The sequence below is a fragment of the Elgaria multicarinata genome, chromosome 1, assembly GCF_023053635.1.
Source record: "Elgaria multicarinata webbii isolate HBS135686 ecotype San Diego chromosome 1, rElgMul1.1.pri, whole genome shotgun sequence".
In the NCBI taxonomy this organism is placed as follows: domain Eukaryota; kingdom Metazoa; phylum Chordata; class Lepidosauria; order Squamata; family Anguidae; genus Elgaria; species Elgaria multicarinata.
In genome coordinates this window covers 107,971,283-107,992,632 of record NC_086171.1, presented here as the reverse complement: position 1 = coordinate 107,992,632, position 21,350 = coordinate 107,971,283, and the positions used below count along the sequence as shown (strand labels likewise).

Here is a 21,350-nt window from a genome sequence, read left to right as displayed (position 1 = left end):
TATCCTTCGCCACTCTCGCGCTGGATCTTCTTCTTCTTTTCTAATCCACCTCATCCTTCAGGAGGCGGAGGGTTATTGGGTGTGAGCAGTCCCCGCGAGGAGGAGGAGGAGGAGGAGGGGGAGTGGTAACGGCGTCTTTTTTTACCCGTCTCTCCAAGGCTAGCTGCAGTAACCGCAGAAGGCGGGTTGCAGGCGTTCGAGAAGGGTGCGCTGTTCTCTTCCTCCCTCCCTCCCTCTTGTGTGCGCGCGCGCGCGCTCTCTTTCTTTTTGTCTCGTCACGATTGACGTCCGCTCTAGCGGCCCTTCCCGCCTTTCTCTTCCCCCCCTCCTGTGTTTGGACGCGCGCGCCAGGGGTCGTCTGGCCCAGTCGGTCGGGGAAAGCGAAGGTGTGAGGAGCTGCGCTCGCCCTCTCCTTGCCGCAACTTCCGTCGCTTCCTTCTCTTGACGCCCCTTTCCCCCCCCTCCTCCTTTCTTCTCTCTCCCCCCTTCAACCCTCCCGGTTTTGTAGCCTCCCTTAACGTTCCACGGCGCTCCCCCCACACCTTTGAAGCGGAAGGCGCCTTTCCTCCTCTACAGCCTGGACGTTCTCAATATGAGCGGTATCGTCTGCGTTGAGAGACACCAGGTGAGAGATTGGGGGGGGGGGAGAGTGAGAGGGGAGCGAAGCCAAGGGAGCTCTGAAGGCTGCGATCCATGCTTACTTGGGAGGGAGTGCCGCAGGGCGCACACTTAGGCTTGCTTTCGAGAAAAAGTGCATGGCAAAAAATTGCAAGCTTTTTTTGCATTGGTACTATTGACCTCGGTGGGGATTACTTTTGGGTAAATATGCAGAAGATCCGGCTGTAATGGAGAAGATGTGGGGGTGGAGAGAAAAAGAAAGCTGAAACTGCGATTATGTTTAGGTAGGGGATGGAAAGGAAGAGAAAAGCGAATACGGGCATGGCTTAGAGGATTTTTACTATGTCTGGGGGACTACTTGAAATGCACAATAGAATTGGTAAGGTAATATTAGCTCTAGAGCTGTGGTGGGGTGGGGGGACCTTTTTATTCTCCCAGCATTTTAACAGTCTATAAATAAACTTTTAACTTGGTGTTTTAAATTTGTAATTTTGCATTGCTGCTGTTTTTATCTGGTTGAGCTTTTTTTATATTGTATTTTATATTATGGTTTTATACTGTTGTTTTATACTTTGAATGTTGTTTAATTTTTGTGAACCGCCCAGAGAGCTCCGGCTATTGGTGGGTATAGAAATGTAATTAATAATAATAAATAGGGAGGAGTAGCCAGCACACACTTCAATGCCGCCTCCAGATGTATTGGACTACAACTTCCATCACCTCAGCCAGCATGGTGATGGCTAGAGATTATGGGATTGGTGCACTAGTACATCCGGAGGGCACCAGGTTGTGGATGACTGCTTTATAACAGTGGGAGAACATGTGCTTTGAAAACGAGTGAGGAATCTTTGTTCTTTTTTTAATTAATATTTGTACCCTAATTTTGGCAGTTTTGGTAACTTCCACCGGCCGGATTATCTCTTGTTTTTTGTTTGTTGGTTTGAGGTTCTGCTTTTAAGAAAAGAGAGGAAGTAACCTTGCTGTGCCAGCATGCCCTCAATTTCAATATGGATTGTTGCAGTGGTGGGCGTTACCCTACACAGAGGGAGACTTTTTTTTTGGCGTCACAAATTCTTACACTAGGAAGTAGATACACGGTTCCCTTCTTGTTGGTGGGATGGAAACCATGACACAACATACTTGCCAAGCCCTGTGGGACTAGGCTGAGAGGCTTGTTAAAGCTTCCTTAGTGGAGTTCTGTTACGGAGTTGGGATTTTAAACCCAACTTCAAGAGACTTCCATTTCTACTCCTTCAAGCCTCTTAAAATGTAAATACAATCTGGTAGGCTGTGCCAGCAAATAGCAGGGTGATAACTTCGTCTGCGCAGTCATGCGCTATCTGGTTTCAAATGAGAGGATCGGTTTAAAACAAAGATTGCTGAATTCCCTGTGTTTTTCAAATAAATAATCTGAATTATCTAACAGGCAAAACAACATTGTTCTGAAATTGAGGCAAGGAGCCCTGACCCTTCCCAACAGTTTTAAACACTAGAACACAATTGGCCCACAATAAATTAAGTTCTTCATGATGGCCATTTCTGAAAAAGGTTAATTTTATAAAGCTTTCAGGAAGCCAGGGCATGTTCCTTCATTTGGGGGGTAGGGTCTGGGGTGAGGAAGCATCATTGTTTGGCAATTGTGTCAGGATTGCTAGGAAGCAGGGGAAATAATTATTAAGTGTGAATTCTTCATTATATGAGAGTTGAGTAGGTTTTTCATTTTCTGCTTTGCCTTTGTTCTTTCTTCACATTACCACATCCTGTTGCCAAGCTAGTGGGATTGAGAAGTGTCTGCTCCAATATGCTTGCTGTAGTTGAAAATATGATTGGGTGGATGGGAAAGTACCTTAGCCAATCCAGAGGTAGTTTGTGATCGTGTGCGTGTGTCTGTGTGTGTTTATATAGCTAAGGAGGGAGGGAGACAAGGCCAAAGCTGTTTTTAGATAGGTCAGTTTAGTTCTTCCTTTTGCTTCAAGAAAAGAAAGCTGTATTTGCATTACATACGATGCAATCCTATGCATGTTTAGATAGAAATAAGGCATACAACTCTCAGCATTTCCTAGCCAGCAATCTATATGACATATTTCTGTCTAAACATGCATAGGATCGCCCCCTTTGTGAATAAATGTCCCGGCCATTTCTTTGCCTAACTACACACATTCTGCCCGATATCAAAAATATTACTCTCAGAACTACTATGCATTTATTTTAATCCTGTTTTTCATTTTAGTTTCTATGGGCACCATTGATCATATATTTAAAAGCCATAATGATATTGCAACAAATTAAATTGCTTGCTCTGTGTGTGTTTTTTCATTTGATGGTAGACTATCATGTTTTCTGAGAGTACTTCATATCTTTACAGCCTTTCTAAGACAACGTTTTAGCCATCATGTGATGGGGAGGTAGCTGGTTCATGTATCATTGACTCCTAATGGAGTCAAATTGGAAGCAGTAGCAATTATTTTTAAGGGGAAAAAATGGGGGAAACTCTTTGTTACATGTAAATTTGTGTCCTGAAGCCCTGGGGTGTGATGTTGAGAAGGGACAGAAAGGTGCTTAACTTTTAAACCCTTCCATCAGCCATTCTCCCCACGTACACTCAGAATACCCCCCACCCGCTTCTCCACTCTGTGAAATTCTGGCTACATGTTCATTATACATCTGGAACCCCACTTGGAGGGATTTTGAGTTGGAAAACAGCGAGCAATGGAAAACTGGAAATGGTATTCTTTTTTTGTTGCTCGAAATTCCAGCCTCCAATCACTGTTGGAGGTTGGTGGCACCTTTAAAAAAAATAAATCTGGCGTATACTTTTGTGGATCCACTACATCATGTGAGTGTCCATGAAAGTTTATGCCAGAATAAATTTGTTGGTGTTTAAGGTGCAAGGTTAAGACGCAGAACATTTTTCTGAGGCTCAAAATGCGTATGATGTGGGAGTTCTGTGATTTTTCTCCCTTTAGCTGTGAGAAGCTCTGACATTGATTTGGAGATAATCCTCATGCACCATTTCCCAGTTTAAATCAATGTGCTGTTGTCACCCTGAAAGGACAAAAATACAGATACAGCTTTTCTACCTGTATTTCTCTCCCCATGTGTTGCTGCTTTGATCATACTGTGGTCTATGTGCTGCTGAATTTTCTTTTCTTCTGAATGGAATATTTTTACATGACACATTTTTAACAATAGCTTTGGCTTTGCTCCTGTGCCTAGCACTTAAATTCACTTGCATATTTATGTTGCGAAACTGATAGCACTTTGAGACTTAGACATCACACTAAGCCACCTTGGATAGCAAAAAAAAAAAAGCACAATCCTCTGCAGCTTAGCCTGTCATGTGGTGCATGCACTCCCCATGATGGTTGAAGTAACCACCGCAGCTACTCACCTGCTGCAGTGGGCTAGCTGCCTTCCATATGGTTCCCACGTTGTCTGACAGGATGTCCCTCCGTGGTTAGATAGCTCTGTTCTGCTGGGGGTGTGGGAATTGGTGGAGGCCATAGCGTCCGCTGACAAGAGCGACCACCACTCCTGGTGACGCTCTTGAAGCCGTGGACTTTCTCTATGGTCGTGTGGTCATTTCCCCCCTTTTTTGCAATGTATCGACTGCCAGGAGCCAATTCACAGCATGGAAGAGGCCAGGATACATGGTTAAACCATGCAGTGATATCTGTGATGACTACAAAGAGGGTGGGTAGCGGAACATGCAGCAGGCCTGGTTCCATTATCCCTCCCCTCTCTGTAGTTCCCATAACCACCACCCCTCCTAGCGCATGTGAATAGGCCCTCACTGTGGCTTTTAGTAGGCTATCTGGTTCACTTGCTTTTTTCATGTATACCAACATGCTCTTCGAAAGGTATACGTCACAGATATTTCAATTGTTTAAAAATGTGTTTTTAACTTACATGGGATTTTTATTTGCCTCAGTTGACTTAATCTTTCCATGGAGAAAATTACTCATAATCTGAGAGTATTGAATCTTGCTTAATCTTTTTTATTTATAAAATAGATCTTTATGTAAAGTATGAGCAGAACATCTAGAAAGATGGGATACAATCTTTAATCTAGCAGCTATGAGATGGAAGTGAATGGTCCCAAGAGATTGGACTTCCTGGTCTCCCTGGTCTTCCACTGAGAGACTTGGAATTTGATTTGGGTTCCTTCTGTTTGGTATTTTGGAAGCAATTTAATTTGAAAGTAACAAGGAACTAATGAGATAATAAGACAAGTTAGAAGCACAACAAAGGAGGTATATAAAGGCTGACAAAAATGATAAATTTGCCTGGGAAATCAGATAGCAACACTATAGCTTGTGGACGGAGGAAACAATGGAGGAAGAAGATCAGTATTTTTCCTGGCCTTTTGTAGTTAGCCTTGAAAAGGCTGAGTGAAAGCAAGCTGTTTATTTAATGGAGTGCAGGACATCTTAAAATATGTTGTTGGTCAAAGTTTCTATAGAATCAAGGAGGATATTACAAGTGATCTTCTAGGCAAAAGATAACAAATCAACTGAATATTGGTACAAATTTGACAAATTAAGTATAGAAACAATTAAAATCAAAGTTGAAATGTAATCAAATCTTACTACACATCTCTTTTTAGATAATACTGATACTACATTGAACTTTCAGTATTATACTGTGTTATCTATCTAAAATTATTTCTAGGTTGCCTTTAAGGGTGGAAACTTCTAATAACAGGTTTTATTTTAAAATTAAATTTGTATCCTGCCTTTCCACTAAAAAATTACTCAACCCTAGCTATAATTGAATAGAGATTAAGACAAAATTAAAACATAATATAAAACAAAAACTAAAGCACAGCAATGAAAGAAATAAGTAGCACCCAACCCATTACAAACCCATTCAGTAGCAAACCAGCTTATATACCAAAAGGCCTTTCTGAAGAAAAACATCTTTGACTGCTGGTGGAAGAACAACAGAGTGTGCTGCTCTCAGCAAGGAGTTCTGGTGCCTGGGAGCAGCCACTAAGAACGCCCTCTCTCCCATACCCACCAAATGTGGCTCTGATGGCAGTGGAACTGTGAGAAGGGGCTTCCTTGGAAGATGTTAAACCTGGGCAGGTTCATATGGGAGAGTGTAGTTTTTCAGATAACCCGATCCCTAGTTGCATTAGGTTTTATAGGTTAGAAATTGCATTTTGAATTGTGCCCAGAAACAAACCAGTCTTGTAACAAGGTAGTCACATGCTCCTTCAGCTCTAGTCATCATTCTGACCGCAGCATTCTGGACCAGCTGATATTTCTGAACTGTACCTTTCTGCAACACTTCCAAACTCTTCAAAGGCAGCCCCACATCTTAGCCTGTTAAGAGTAGTCCAAATGAGATGTCCAAGAGTAGTCCAAATGAAAGCATATGTCAGGTTATGCAGGGTAGGAAGTTTTCCAAAATGGAAAATTTCCTAGTGCTTTATTTTTCCATGGAAACATTTTCATTTCATAAGTTCATTGGTAACAATGAAAGGATGCCAAAGCAAATACAATATTAGCCAAGCTTGGCAGTTTCAATGTTGTAGATGAGTGGTTGTCTGCATATTATGCACAGTTCTTTGGGTTGCAAAAATGGATTAGTGTCAACAGTTCCTTTATTTCCCCCCTTAAATTTAAGCAATATAATGTTTAAGTTCATTCTGTTGTCTTTAAAATTGTACAGGTGTTCCACATAATTTTTTTATGTAGTATAAACATTTTAAGTCTTTAAATTTGTACAAGTATTCCAATTTTTTTTTATGTATTATAACTTTTAAGTCACATTGCTTGTGCTTTAATTCCCCCCTTCAAATATTTCAGGTCAAATACTTGTGTGTTTGGACAAAACCACATACCCAATGTTGGGTACTTTTAAACTTTGTTTACTAAATACAGGTAAAATAAACAAGCTTGCACTAGGGCATTAGAAAATTTTCTGATGCAAATTACCCAAATTTGTATAGGAAATTTTCCAATTCAAAATTTTCTGGAAAACCCTCATCACTACATGTGTTACTATCAGACTTCTCCAAGAATTGGCTCATCTGGTGCACTTCATTTTGGTGCTTTAAACAATGAGGTTTGGGAATAGAAATTTAGTGATGCAGGCCCAACAAATTGCATGGACTCTAGTTAAAGAAAAAACATTTCCAACGATGAGTGCCAGGTTGGCAAAGTGTTGATGTGACTTTCTCATGATAAAAGTTTCGTGATATTTTGGAAACTGCTATAATGTCTTCTCCTTAAATTGTTTTTCTAGATACTTGCTTAGCTCATGCTGTGTATTCAAAATCTTACCATTTTTGCTGAACTTTGGATTCCATGCCATAAAAACAAATGTCCAAAACTCCTGTCTGAGTTTAAACAGAGCAGAACATGAGAATGATGTACTCCTTACATCCTTTATACATGCTGCTGCTTAGTGCAATTGCAATTGCATTTAGATTGTGATCCAGTTACAAGGGGTCCATTATTTATGCTCTTTCTACAGCTTGGTCTTGGAATTGATTTTTTATGTTCTGCAATTTTTAAAATGTCTTTCTCAAATATAATCAAGGGATTTTACCAATGATGTTGTTCAGAAGATACCTTAAACCACGGCTTTAACCATGGTGAATAAGGCAAAAGGCATTTTTCACCATGGTTAAAGCTGTGGTTTAAGGTGTCTTCTGGACAGGGCCAATATAACCATAACAAAACTCTAAAGGCTAAAAGTTCTGGCAATACATCCTTAAAAGCAATTTCCTTTTAAAACCCACTGAAACCCAGTTCAGATCTTTTAGCCAGGGCTGGGTTGCAGAATCATTTCTTAGTGGGGGGCTGAACTGTCTCCCCACTGGGGTCCTGCATAGGCTGGATGACATCAAATGTCATTTCTCCTCCTCCCATTTTCCTTTTGTCTGTGCTTGGACTCAGAATTCCATGCCTCTCAACAACAAGATTGATTGCAAACTGGCATTGATTCAAAAGTAATTTGGTTCAATATATTTGAAATTATTAAAGATCTCAGTGGAGGGGGGAACTATTGCCAAATAATTATAGGAGATAAAGTTTTCTGTTAATACTAGTTAATGTATTGAAGGAAAGATTCTGAGAATAAGGGGAGATTTTATATCTCAGTGAAGTTAATCTTTGTAATTCAGGTTCTAATAAAGAACAAATATTTGTTCTGGTGGCTTTGTTTATAACATTCTGATGAATAAATCATTAAACATATCTGCACCTTCAGGCATTAATCGCTTACTTAAGGTCTTTTACACTTTTTTTTTTAGAGCAGTTCCTTTTAGCGATGGTTCATTCCAGTAATGGTTGCCATGCAACCTCTGCTCAAGCTAACCAAATTTGTTGGGTCAGGTAGTGTGATATAAGCTGTAATTTAAGTGTTGAAGGATATAACTAAATGTTTGGAACATGAATCTACATAATATGCAGTCCATATGCTGAAGTTTTGATAAATATATTTTGGTAAATATTATGTAAAAATTTCCTTGGATGACAATTTACTAGGCATGTGTGTCCAGTGGAACCTTTTAATTCTAGAAGGAAAACATTAGTCTCATTTTCATAAAAGTTCACTATTAGAGTACACGGAAGTTCAAAATGGATATACACGAATCCGATATTCACCCATTTAATATTGTTTTTCTATTGCAGAGTATGATGCATGACTACCACAGAAGAAATTCATGTCTATAGCTTTTAAGGACTTGATTACATCGTTTTAAAGCCTGGTAGTTTTGGAGTCATCAGTTTAGAAGACGCATCTGCCTTGCATTTCTTCAAGCTGCTGTTCACCTAAGAAGGAATACAAACTTGAAGTGCTCTATATTAACACAGCAGGGCTTCGGATTATTTAAGATCTCTCAAGTTATAAAATTACAGCATAAATTTATTTGGTAAGCATTTACTCAGTTATATGGGTTTATAATGTCATTTCTTAGGATGTAAGATAAAAATATAAATGTCAGTTGTATTGTACTTATGTAGATATATTTTGTCCACATTCTAACACTATAAAGCCAGGATACAACATAAAGAATGGTCTGTCATGTAAACTGGCAAACAGCATTTGATTAGTGGCTAGCTCATAGTAAGCAAGTATATCTTCAATTGATGTAAGCTGTTTAATTAGAAAACAGAATTGCAGTTCCAGTTGTAAAATGCTATATAAAGAAACTTGATTAAATAAATAAGAGGGCAGTTACCCATCTCTCATTCCTCCCTGCTAAGGGGATTTGCTCTCATGGGTTTCTCCCTTGCTGTCTAGACTTGAAAGCAACGAGGTCCAGAATAGCCATGTGCTATGTTTTTCATGTGTACGCAGGTGCACATATATAGTGTAGACCAGTAGAAAATTGGAAGATCTTGTGTATACCTTCCATATTTTCTTGAGGGCTAAAAATATGGAATAACAATAAGGGCTTGATGTGGATATTAAAGATTTACCCAGATTTCCCAGTTCCTGAAAACGGGGCTTTGTGGCAGTGCTTCTTCCAGCACTGTGCTCGTGCCTGTAAGGATCATGCCTTGTGTTTTTCACACAAAACATCTGTTTTTTGGCAAGCAAAAACAATTATGATTTAAGTCATTAATGCAGTTTCCACAGAACTACTTAGGACAGACTAGCAGTTACAATAAAATTGTTTTGAGTACTTAGTGGTCTTGTACTGAACTAAGAACTATATTCTATATTTTTATTTTCTGATATCACTGTCTAGCATTAATTATCCTGTTGGGTACATTCAAGAGCAAAAATAATAATAATACATTGATTGTGCAATCCTGTGCATGTTTATTCAAAATTAAGTCCCTTTATTTTCTCTGGGGCTTACTCCCAAGTAGTGTGCATTCTACTGCAGCTTTAAGAAGGAAAATAACAGTAGGAAAATAACATTATTCCTGATTGTATCAAATTCTTCCTCCTTCCAGCCACAGAAACAGCAAAATGATTCCTAATGGCTATTTGATGTTCGAAGATGAAAACTTCATTGAGTCATCAGTTGCGAAGCTAAATGCTTTGCGCAAAAGTGGCCAGTTTTGTGATGTTAGACTGCAGGTAACGTAACAGTATGATAATTTGGTGGTGTGTTCTGAGCTTGGAAAATTTGAAATTCTCAATATTATTTATTTATTTATTACATTTCTATACTGCCCAATAGCTGAAGCTCTTTCAATATTCAGAAATAATTCTTTAAAATGCAGAGATTTGATTAATGCTGGTAAATTAATTTTAAAAAGTAAATAACATGAAGTTCTTAAAGTGCCCCTTGTGCGTTCGGAGTCCTCACCACACCACTAGGTGGGATTCTATGGAAGCCATGTTTTAATTATGGGCATGATCTTGCCGGAGTTAGGCACTGGAATCTGTGGTAGAGATGTGCTTAACTCGCCTATTCAAATCACCGAGACTGAAAAGTGCTTAGCTTTGACCGCATCAAGAGCTAAAGTGATTAGTAAAAAAGGACAAATCTGTAGCTAATTTTATGGTTTTGTAATATAATCAATAATTTTGGTTTCTGGTCTAACAGTTTAAACACTAATGTCTGGTTCTGTTTTAATAAAGGTGTGTGGACATGAGATGTTGGCACACAGAGCGGTATTAGCATGCTGCAGTCCTTACCTGTTTGAAATCTTCAATAATGACAGCGATTCTCATGGAGTTTCCCATGTGAAATTTGAAGATCTTAATCCAGAGGCTGTTGAAGTCTTGTTAAACTATGCCTACACTGCTCAGTAAGTGTTTCTTTTTACGTATAATGTACATTTTATTTTATGCTCTTCCCAAAATAAATCCTAAAAATAACTATATAACTTTAATAGATTGAAGGCTGATAAAGAATTGGTGAAAGATGTATACTCTGCAGCAAAGAAGCTGAAGATGGAGAGAGTCAAACAGGTATAATTTTTGGAAATTAAAAAGTAAAGTGTGATGACTATCTTGACCCTTATTATATAGTTTGAGAAAAATAGGGTGACCATATGAAAAGGAGGACAGGGCTCCTGTATCTTTAACAGTTGAATAGAAAAGGGAATTTCAGCAGGTGTCATTTGTATATATGGAGAACCTGGTGAAATTCCCTCTTCATCACAACAGTTAAAGGTGCAGGAGCTAAACTAGAGTGACCAGATTTAAAAGAGGGGAGGGCACCTGCAGCTTTAACTGGTATGATGAAGAGGAAATTTCCCCAGGTTCTCTATATATACAAATGACACCTGCTGAAATTTCCTTTTCATTACAACTGTTAAAGATACAGGAGCCCTGTCCTCCTTTTCATATGGTCACCCTAAGAAAAAGCTATATTTGAATGGTATCAGAATAGGCACATTAATATATTTCTATTTTGAGTACTTAAAACATTTCATTTACAGATAACATTCAGTAATATATCCTTTCAATTTGTTTGAATAGTTGATGTTGCCCCCACTTTATAGTCTTTAGATTTTTGGGAGCCAGTTCATCACAATACATTTTTTTCTTTTTTTGAGCAGCTGTGACTACACATTGACATGGATAAATATAGATGGCAGCAATTTTTACAATTGTAGCAGATAGTATGTATTGTGTAAACTGCGCTTAGTAGCAAAAAGTCTGAGAGGGATCAGGATCTCAGTTTTTTGTATCGATTGCAGCAAAACATTACAGTGTATGTGAGGTGGGGGAACACACTTTCAAGTATCTACAAAATCTGTATGAAAGAATGCTTCTCCCCTGTGAACAAAGAATAAATTGGTTTCTCAACAGAGTTACACATGCATTTTAAAATCCCCCTAGTGTAAACAAGTTTCTGGGGCTTTGAGAGAGACTTCTCACAAACGTTTGAACAACTGTAATATTAGTTTTAAATCAGCAGAAACAAGATAGTTTATAGCAAGAAAAGATGTGGTATTGAATTAATTTGCTGCCTTTAATGCCTTGGCAGCTTGGTGAGCTATAAAAATAATAGAAAGTGTTCCATGTGTGTACTAAGCCTTTAGTATAATAGCATGATTAATTGTATGCTTTTTAAATAGGTTTGTGGAGATTATTTGCTCTCCAGAATGAACGTTGAAAGCTGTATCTCGCATCGAAACTTCGCAAGCAACATGGGTGATTCACGTTTACTAAACAAGATTGATGGTTACATTCAGGAGCACTTGTTACAGATCTCAGACCAGGAGGAATTCCTCAAACTGCCACGTTTAAAGGTAAGAGATTCTGCCTCATATTTTTAATTTTGAAATGAAAATGGAAGTTAGTTGTAGTCACATTTAAAATCTACCTGGAAATATTAACTAATTGTCATTAGAAAAAAAAATGATTATACCAATCTGGTATAAAATGTTCCCTAAGAAAGCCATAGAAATAAAATACCTGGTGGATGTAAAGCATGTGGAGATGTTAAGGAAAATGAGTAATTTGTCTGTTTTCTTGAGACAACCCCCCCCCCTTGTGTTTTACCATTCACGCTCCTTCTCACATGAAATATGCAGAATCATCTGTAGATGTAATGACTAACTTAATAACTTAAAACATCATTTGTTGAGGACACTTTGATCACTAGCCCCTTAAATGCCTAGTTTTCTCATTGTCCCAGGCATTCTGTAGGCGTAAAATTGACCCCAAAAGCTGTAAGTGTAAAAGCATCAATTTTTCAATGATTTAAGGAGAGGTGGTAGTTAATGCCTCTTCATGGTTGAGGTCATACCTAGAACATGGACTTGTGGAAGATTGACACAAAAGTTATGATTTTTTCCCATTGCTGCCGAGGTTTGTCTGTTTGTTTTTGACCCAACCTGTCGGGGTGGTGGTGTTTAAAATCAAATTATGCTGATTAACATGGTTTAGTACCTACATAGTACCTAACATTGTATAGTACCTACAATGTTCCTGATGAGGTAGGAGGGATTTCCAGGGGATGTTACAAGGATATCTGGGGTGAAGTACACCTGAGTGTATGAAAGAATTTTGGATGGTCCCTCACCACATCTATCCTCTCAACAGTGTTCAGGAATTGCAGCCATTTTACTTTGTCCCATAGAACTTAATGAGAATCAAGCCTTCCCCTCCCTGCTTAGCCCCATTCTGGGATTTCTGTTCTGTGATTACCTCAGAACGTTAGCAAACTTTGATACATCATTCCCTCTCTGTTCTGGGTTCTATATAGATGCTAGTAATGCTTGATGGCTGGGTTTATACTTGTAATGTTATGAATGACCTGTATATTTTTAAGTGTGGCTACTATACCCTTGGTTTTTCATTCCAGCTGGAGGTCATGCTTGAAGAAAATGTTAGCTTGCCCAGCAATGGCAAATTATACACAAAGGTAATCAACTGGGTGCAACGCAGTATCTGGGAGAATGGAGACAGTCTAGACGATCTGATGGAAGAGGTTAGTTTCAAGGAAATGAGATTTGCTGGTCTTTAAACACTACATTTTTTCTGAAATTAAGGATGTTCCCTTTTCCTTTTTTTCTTTAAAAAAATCTATGAAGAATTTAAATTTTACTGTAGGTATCCCTAAGCTGAGAAACTAGGGGGGTTCCAGGTGAGCTGCATAAACTGTTCAATCTGGTCTTCTGTTTTTCGTTGTTTTTTTCTTGCTCTTTAACTTCATATGTAGCATGTAACTTTAAAATGGGGAGGTGGTTTTAAAGCTCACTATATGTTCTTAATGTGTTCCTTTTACAGGGTTTTGCTTAAAGAGAGAAAGTAGGTAAAAGGTTCTAATGGTTGTTCCTCCCCATTGATTTATCTCCCCATAGGTTTATTAACAAAACTAGGATACCCAACGCTGAAGAACCATAGAAGAAACCTCAAGTGTAATGACACGTAAAGAAGCAGCAGTCCTGCCCCAGTTCTCCTAAGAAAATCCGCTGTGGGCAGAGAACGATGATGATGTTTAATGGTGTTTACTTCTTTACAGGATATCTTACCGTTTGAAAAGTTCTGTGTAATTACATAGCCGTATTCATGAACACAACTTCCAAGAGTTAGTTTGGTCTAAATCTGAAATGCCAGTATTTTGACAATTGCAGTGAAGGTATACTTTCAAATTGTTTTTAATAAAGCTTATCTAGCTTGCCATCACAGGCAAGGTTGATAATGAAAATAGTTGTGTTTGCTATACTCTCTTGCCCTTTTTAGAATTCCATTCAAATGGTCAAAATTTCCTTGCAGTTCTGAGGCATTTCATATGCCATCTAACAATGGGCAACAGACCTTCAGAAATTTATATTTAGTATGATCTTATTTATAATCCATTTGTGCTTGGTTTACATGCTTGATTTACTTATTTTAATTGGACAAGGAAAAATGTTGTATTTTGCAAAAAAGAAGTTTGTTCGTAGGAAACAGCAAAAGTTCGTGCTTGAGATTGTTAACCTGTACAATTAATTCTGCAAAATAATGTACATTATACTTGTCACACATCTTAATGTTATGGCACAGGGAAAGTAGAAGTCAAGGAAACTGAAGATTCCCTTTGATCTGTGAAAGCAAAGATTCATCATTCAATATTTGAAGATGTCATCATGAAAGCGACTTCCTTTTAAAAAAAGTTTTTTTGCCATTCTGCTAGATGGAGAGAAGATAATCTGAACGCTACTGGAAACCTTATGGAGTTTATGTGCAATGCACCAATAATTAAATAGCAATGGAGACTATAGCCACATGGCTGTTCTGTTGTTTTGCAGGTTCAAACGTTGTACTACTCAGCTGATCACAAGCTGCTTGATGGAAATCTACTAGATGGACAGGCTGAGGTGTATGGCAGTGATGATGACCACATTCAGTTTGTGCAGGTACAAATTGCACACGGTCTGAGGTAATCTCAGGTAAAACTAGCTAGAGTAGCACTGCACAACCAATACGTTGTGTGTTACAGTGAAGGGAAGAAACCATTTCAATTGTTTAGAACTGGGCTGGGCAGTGTGGTACCCTCCAGATGCTTTGGATCACAACTGCCATTTAGACCAGCCTGAGCTAGTATGGCCAGTGGTTAGGGATTATAGGAGTTGTAGTCTGAAACATCTGGAGGGCAGCGGGTTGCCTACTCTGGTTTAGAAGCTAGGAAAATAGCTGCCTTATTTGGCTTGTGTGGTCTTTGTTCGTCTAGTTGTTTGAGTTGTAACTTAACAAAACTAATGTATGCTAAATGCGTGGCATGATAAACAAGTCAAGCGCAGGACTAGTTATTGGAGTTTTGAGTAAGCTTATGGAATGTTGACGGGTTTGTGTATGTGCACTACATTGTGGAGGCAGAGAGTAACAAGCTCTGTCCACCCCCAGTTCATGAACAAAACTTAAAAAAGAACTGATGCAAATAAGGAGTACTGGAGAACCTTCTCTATGCAGAGCTTCATCATATAGTGTAGACTTTAAATGGAAATTGTTTCTTTAATATGTGACCCAGAGTGGTATCAGGAATTTACTCGAGCAAGTTTCCTTTTGGAAAACTGGTGAAATGCACAGGTTGAATTGAGTAGATATTATGTATCTCATAACTTTTCATTCATGCCAGGAAACAGGAAAGTTGGAATGCAGTGTACCGCGGTGCATTGCTTAACTTTATGAAAATCTTGATTCCATAACTGCTACTGCTGCCATGTTTTGTCTGGTAGTTTATTTTGGTTGTGATGTCTGAATATACAAGAACCGAGTAGACATTGTATTATTAGGGGTTTCTCAATTACCATTTAGTAAGCTTTAACATTGGAAATGATGTTGAAGCTAAAGTTGATTTTTTTATATACAAATACTAGTAGAATTAAGTTGCAAATTAATCTAGTGATGGGCAATTACACGCTTCCTTTAAATGATTCGTATCCTTATCTGTTTAAGAAATTCTCTACAAATATGTTATGTTGGACGAGTTTGTGAAATGTGGGGTTTTAAAGAGAATGTTTAAATAAAATATAATACCCCCACCAAGTAACAGAGATGATCCAGGTCACCCACCTTTATTTCCTCATCCTGACGCAATCAATAGAGAAAAGGAGAGAGAAGAAAGTTGTAGGTTTTTAGAGGAAACAAGCACTTATAGAAAGAGGTGGAAGAGAAGGCTTAAGTATAGAAGAACAAAAAGGGGAAATGAGGAACAGGAGGGAGACATGGGAAAACACTGTTTAATTCTGAAAGAACAGATAGCCCCCAGTGATTTACAGTACATGGCATGTTCTATAGACCATAAGACAGTTCAAAAGTGGTATTGACAAAGGTAGTGTGTTAGGGCAGGACTTGTGATTCTAGAATTTGAAAAAACAATAAAAAGACCTAATATAAACAAATTATTAAGCTTTAAATATGCAGCTTAGTAGCCAGTGGTTTATTACATCTGGAACTCATATCAGAAGTTTTTAAAGATTTAGTGTGTTGACATAATCAGCCACATTGTGCATACTTGACATTTGTGGAGCAAGGATGGCCCAATAATGTGAAGATTTGTGTTCCTCTCCATTAGAAAGCACAGCTTATTTGAAGCTCAGTAATGGCTAACTAATCATGGTGGCTGTGTATTGCTTCCCGTGTAAGAGGGAGTATGTCTCCCAATATCATTTACTGGAGAATATGAGTGGCATATGTTGGCCACATTGGGAACAGAATACTGGACTAATAGGTCTTTGGTCTGATCCAGGAGGGCTCATTTTAGCTTCTTAATTCAGAAGCTAGGGGTAGTGGGTCATATGTTGAGATGGAACTGAAGACGAAATGAGTTTTGTGAGTAAGTGGTACCTTAGATGTTTCATCATGCTGCTAAAAGGTTGATTCATTAAGTCTCCTATATAGATGTGCTTACGAATGAGGCTGCGCAGAGTTAAAAAAATAAAAGGGAAAATAGTTCTGAAACAAAGGCAGATCAACGTCTGCTCCCTGGCTAGGTTTCTGTAGCTGCCTTTTAATTTTGCAGAAAAAGCCACCCCGTGAGAATGATCTCAAGCAGATAAGTAGCAGTTCTTCTGGAAGTCTTTCTCCAAATGCAGCAGTGCAGAGTCCTAAACACGAATGGAAAATTGTTGCTTCAGAGAAGACCTCAAGTAAGCTGAATTTTGCATGTGGTCTTATTCCTAGATCATTGTACACCCATGTTAAACATGAAAGTAGTGGGAGGAAGAGAACAGCAGTATGTTTTTGTCAGATGTTTTGTAGTTCATAAACTGAACTTCTTTCTACAATTATTGGGAAAGGGTTGCTGGAATTCCAACCCACCCCAGAGGGTAAGGGTATAGCTTTAGTGGAAAGAAATGTGTTCATATTAGGAACTGAATGCACTCCTCTTTTTTTCCAGATAATACTTACCTGTGTCTTGCTGTTCTGGATGGCATGTTTTGTGTGATTTTCCTTCACGGGCGTAACAGTCCCCAAAGTTCTCCAACCAGTACTCCACGATTGCTGAAAAGCCTGAGTTTTGAGATTCAACCAGATGACCTTGTAGAAAAGCCCATGTCTCCTATGCAGTATGCTCGATCTGGATTGGGAACAGCGGTACTTAACAACAAGCTCATGGCTGCAGGTAATAGAGCCAGTAGTGTGTTAATTGGCCAAACTATCCTAACGAAGGTTTTGCATACTAATTATTAACTTAAATGAGTTTCTACTGAGAGATTCTGTCTCAAAATACATCTTGCACACTTTGTATTATTTCTAGGTGGTTATAACAGAGAAGAATGTTTACGCACTGTGGAATGTTATGATCCCCGAAAGGATTGCTGGACCTTTGTTGCACCAATGAGGACACCAAGAGCACGGTTTCAGATGGCAGTTCTCATGGTATGTATGGCGTGAAGAGCCATGCTCCTATCCTATATTAAAGGCTCTAATTACTGCCAACGCCTATTTGTAGCAATTACAATATATTAGATCCATTTTGGGACAGGAGTGAAGAATGTGATTCTCTGATAATTAAAAGCAGTTTGAGAATGTCACATTTTCTCTGAGCTTTGAGATTAGACATAAACAGCCCCATAGAAACCATTCCTTATACGTGGCTGCTTACAACTACTCCCTGCTAATACACCAGTCCTAAGTGTATATATGTGACCTACATAACTTTCTTGATCTACATAATCCATTTCTTTAACTTAGGGGCAACTCTATGTTGTTGGTGGATCAAATGGCCATTCAGATGACTTGAGCTGTGGGGAAATGTATGATCCAGAGATAGACGATTGGACTCCTGTTCCGGAACTGAGAACTAACCGTTGCAATGCCGGTAAAAGTCTATAATGCCTTATGACATTTCTTTCTTTTTAAACATTCAAGCAGTGAGTTCATTTTTTCTATGCCTAAACAGGAGTGTGTGCTCTGAATGGAAAGCTGTATATTGTTGGTGGCTCAGATCCTTATGGTCAGAAGGGACTGAAAAACTGTGACGTCTTTGATCCTGTAACAAAATCTTGGACAAGCTGTGCTTCACTTAATATTCGTAAGTCCATATTGCATTGGTTAAGTTTGGATGGCTTTAAGAATTGTGTAAAAATCCAAGGTCTGTAGGAGGTGAAAATATTTTGGGCTGGAGATCATGCCATCATGTGCTACTGGAAGAGGTCAAGGTTTGCCATTGCCAGTTCTGAAATGAAATGTGGTGGAAGTTAATTCCTTGGTATTTCAAGAGAGAAATTGCATCCCTTACTGCAGGGAAAAAAGCGGCCTTGAGTTTTGCAGGATGCATGGAGAGGCAACACATGGGAACCGCCTGTCCTTTTCAACCAATTGGCTGTCTTCATCAAGCCAGAGTTCTCAATCTTTAAACATTTTTGCTAGTTACAAAAGTTAACACTGTTGCTGTTAGGACAGCTTTGTGCACTAGTACTCTTGTCCCTGATTTTTAAGCTTCTATTGGCTTTTGACTTCTAGGTAGACACCAGTCTGCTGTATGTGAGCTTGGTGGATATTTGTATATCATTGGAGGAGCTGAATCTTGGAACTGCCTTAATAGTGTGGAGCGTTACAATGCGGAAAACAATACCTGGACACTAATTGCAGCTATGAATGTAGCGAGGCGTGGAGCTGGTGTTGCTGTGCTTGACGGTGAGCTGCTTGGTGGAGCAAGGAAATGTTAATGTCCTTGCCTACAATAAGAAAGCCATTTCCACTTGTGAGCATTTCACCACACTTTCACATTTTCTTTACCTGCAGCCATTACACCACACTAGAACCTGCTTTTGCGATTATACTACTGTACGATTCCTAGGACCTTTTTAGTAAACTGTAGAGAAGGTGCCAATTCTATGGTATGCTGTCTATGCACGATTCTTCAAGTTTGCCATAACTTTAGAATTCCTCCTCCATCCTTTCATAGTGACTGGGTTTGGATTGTCATGGGGGTAAAAAGGCAGCATGGCTCTGCCCCTCCGCCTGCTGCAGATATCACCTGTATTTGCATAATTACCCACAATGCAGCTAGAGTTGCCGTGTCACTCAGGCAAGATGCAGTGGAGGTGACTTTGTACTCCCCCCTCCAACCCATGATGTGCAGTAGGGGTTCTGAGGTGCGCATGAAGCCACCTCCACAGCTTCAGATAAAACAGCAATCCCCGCTGCATTGCGGTTAATTATGCAAATGCAGGGGTGGGGAGAGAAGCCACGATAGCTTCTTTTATCCCTGTGATAGCTTCTTTTATCCCTGTGATCGTGCAAACTGAGCCAGTGTGTCATGCAAATGAGCAGCATTGGATGAGGTTTCCAAAAGATAAATTGCTGCGTCTAGCAGTTTTAGTGGCTCTTCTCTGATCCAGTCTTTGGATATTTTTAATTAAGATCAATTTGGTGATTATTCCACTTAAATATAATTTCTGTAGCTATGTGTCTGTTCTTTAAAAGAGGTATCTACAGTTTAAAGAGTAACGTTAAAGAACAAAGTGGGGCCCTTTTAAATACAACTGTTTAATTGGCAAAATGAAGATTACTTCTAAATTGAGTTAGATGTTCCCTATACTCTGCCCCGACCTCTCAGGATTGTACCCATTCACTTGAATGTTCATTGGACTTAACTGGGATGTTGGGGTGATAGTTTGCTTTACTGATTATAGGCCTATAAGCAGCCATTGCTCAGTTTCTGAAGCGCAGGGTATAGCCCACGAGAACTTAATATAGTTTACCTTGCTCAGTGCCCAGTCAACCTTTAGTTATAGAGCAGCTTTAGTAGATGGAAAGTATTTTTTGCCTTTGTACGTGCTGTTAGCACTGCCCAGTGACAATCCTTTAAAGATTGGCTCATATTCACTTCACAGGAAAGCTCTTTGTTGGCGGTGGCTTTGATGGTTCGCGTGCAGTCAACTGTGTGGAGATGTATGACCCTGCTAAGAATGAGTGGAAGATGATGGGCAGTATGACCGTTCCAAGAAGTAATGCTGGTTTTGCAGCAGTGGCCAACACCATCTATGCAGTGGGAGGATTTGATGGCAATGAGTTTCTGAACACAGTTGAAGTCTACAATCCGGAGTCAAATGAATGGAGCCCGTACACAAAAATCTACAAATTCTGACTAACATAAGTCTCCTTAAAACTAACAGGCTTAGTGATGTAATTGTTTTAGTAGAGGTACACATGTGAATAGAGAGGGGGGTGGGTTAAAAGTTGCCATCAGCAACACAAAGCTTTTGCATATTGCATACTATTAATATGCTGTACATATTTTTATTTAGAGCACATGAAGGGTGTTTTGTGTATTAGAATTTGTTACTTTAGACTCTGGAAGTTATCCTGAAAGTAAGGATGTAAGCTGATGGCATATCATTTCAAGAGTTTCCCCCAATGTTTGTTTTGCCAATTTGCACACACAAATACTTTAACATTAGAGTTCATTTCTGGTGCCGGAAAAGTTAGTGGTCTTCAATGTGAGCAATTGCTTTTTAGGCCTTCTTTGGGTTTCTTATCTTAAGTAACTGGAACAATCTAATAAGCCTTATTTAAATAGATAAATGGCTTTATTTAAAAAAAGCTGACACACCTGCCAATTTGACTGCCTTTTATAACTTTTTATATATAGTCAAGAGTTGTTATATCCTGAAGTGACATAAGATACGCGTTGAAGCAAAGAGACCATCTCAAAGTTCATAGACTGGAGTGAGATGTCATTTTCCACCATGAAAGCTTTTAAATTTTTTTCCTGCTACAATGTTATATGAACTCTAGTATGCAATATTGATTTTTCATTGTATCCGAGTGGAGTTTCTGGACATGGCTGTAACATGACTGAGGAAAAAGTCTGGCTCTGAAATTGAACTAATATAAAAGGTGCTTTTCTGTATGGTTCAAGCAGTTGTAACAAACATGCAAAACTGCAAAAAATGTGTGGTGTGTTAGCTAGCAAGGTTACCCATCTCAAAATTATTGTATAAGTTTGTATCTTTCTACTGCAAGCTGGAAACATGCTATAATACAAACTGTGCTTCATTTGTTTAAAAATAACTGTTTAGTGTTCTTGTTTTAACTTAATGCTCATAAGTGGTGTTTGGGTAACTTGATTTGATTTCTGTAATTCTACAACTCTTACTGCAAGTTGTAATAAGCTGAGATGTGAATGCATTTTATGCCAGCCCATGTGGTTCCTTCACAGCATGAGCAGTCAAATCAGGAACTTGCTAATTAACCATAATTATCCATACTAGGAAACTATAGTTAGCTCTGGAACAAGCCAAGATACTTAACTGCAAAATGCTAGTGGAAGAAAAATTAGGTTCTTGCATTTAAGTGCCTGTCCACAATTAATCTCAATTTTAAAGGTTTATGGAATCTTCCAATGTTCCTGGATAGCTCTCATT

At 38.8% G+C, this 21,350-nt stretch overlaps 1 protein-coding gene across 1 annotated transcript; it reads left to right on the top strand.

Moving 5' to 3' along the window:
* The first annotated feature begins 209 nt into the window (after positions 1 to 209).
* Positions 210 to 20,997, top strand: IVNS1ABP (influenza virus NS1A binding protein). The gene is made up of 15 exons (XM_063134814.1): positions 210 to 625; positions 8,265 to 8,506; positions 9,540 to 9,666; positions 10,174 to 10,343; positions 10,431 to 10,506; positions 11,622 to 11,795; positions 12,854 to 12,979; positions 14,283 to 14,390; positions 16,496 to 16,622; positions 16,874 to 17,098; positions 17,234 to 17,355; positions 17,671 to 17,797; positions 17,879 to 18,010; positions 18,442 to 18,615; positions 19,818 to 20,997. Exons 3-15 carry the CDS (start codon positions 9,556 to 9,558, stop codon positions 20,069 to 20,071), a joined length of 1,926 nt encoding a protein of 641 aa, XP_062990884.1. The 5' UTR covers positions 210 to 625; positions 8,265 to 8,506; positions 9,540 to 9,555; the 3' UTR covers positions 20,072 to 20,997.
* Positions 20,998 to 21,350: the final 353 nt, after the last annotated feature.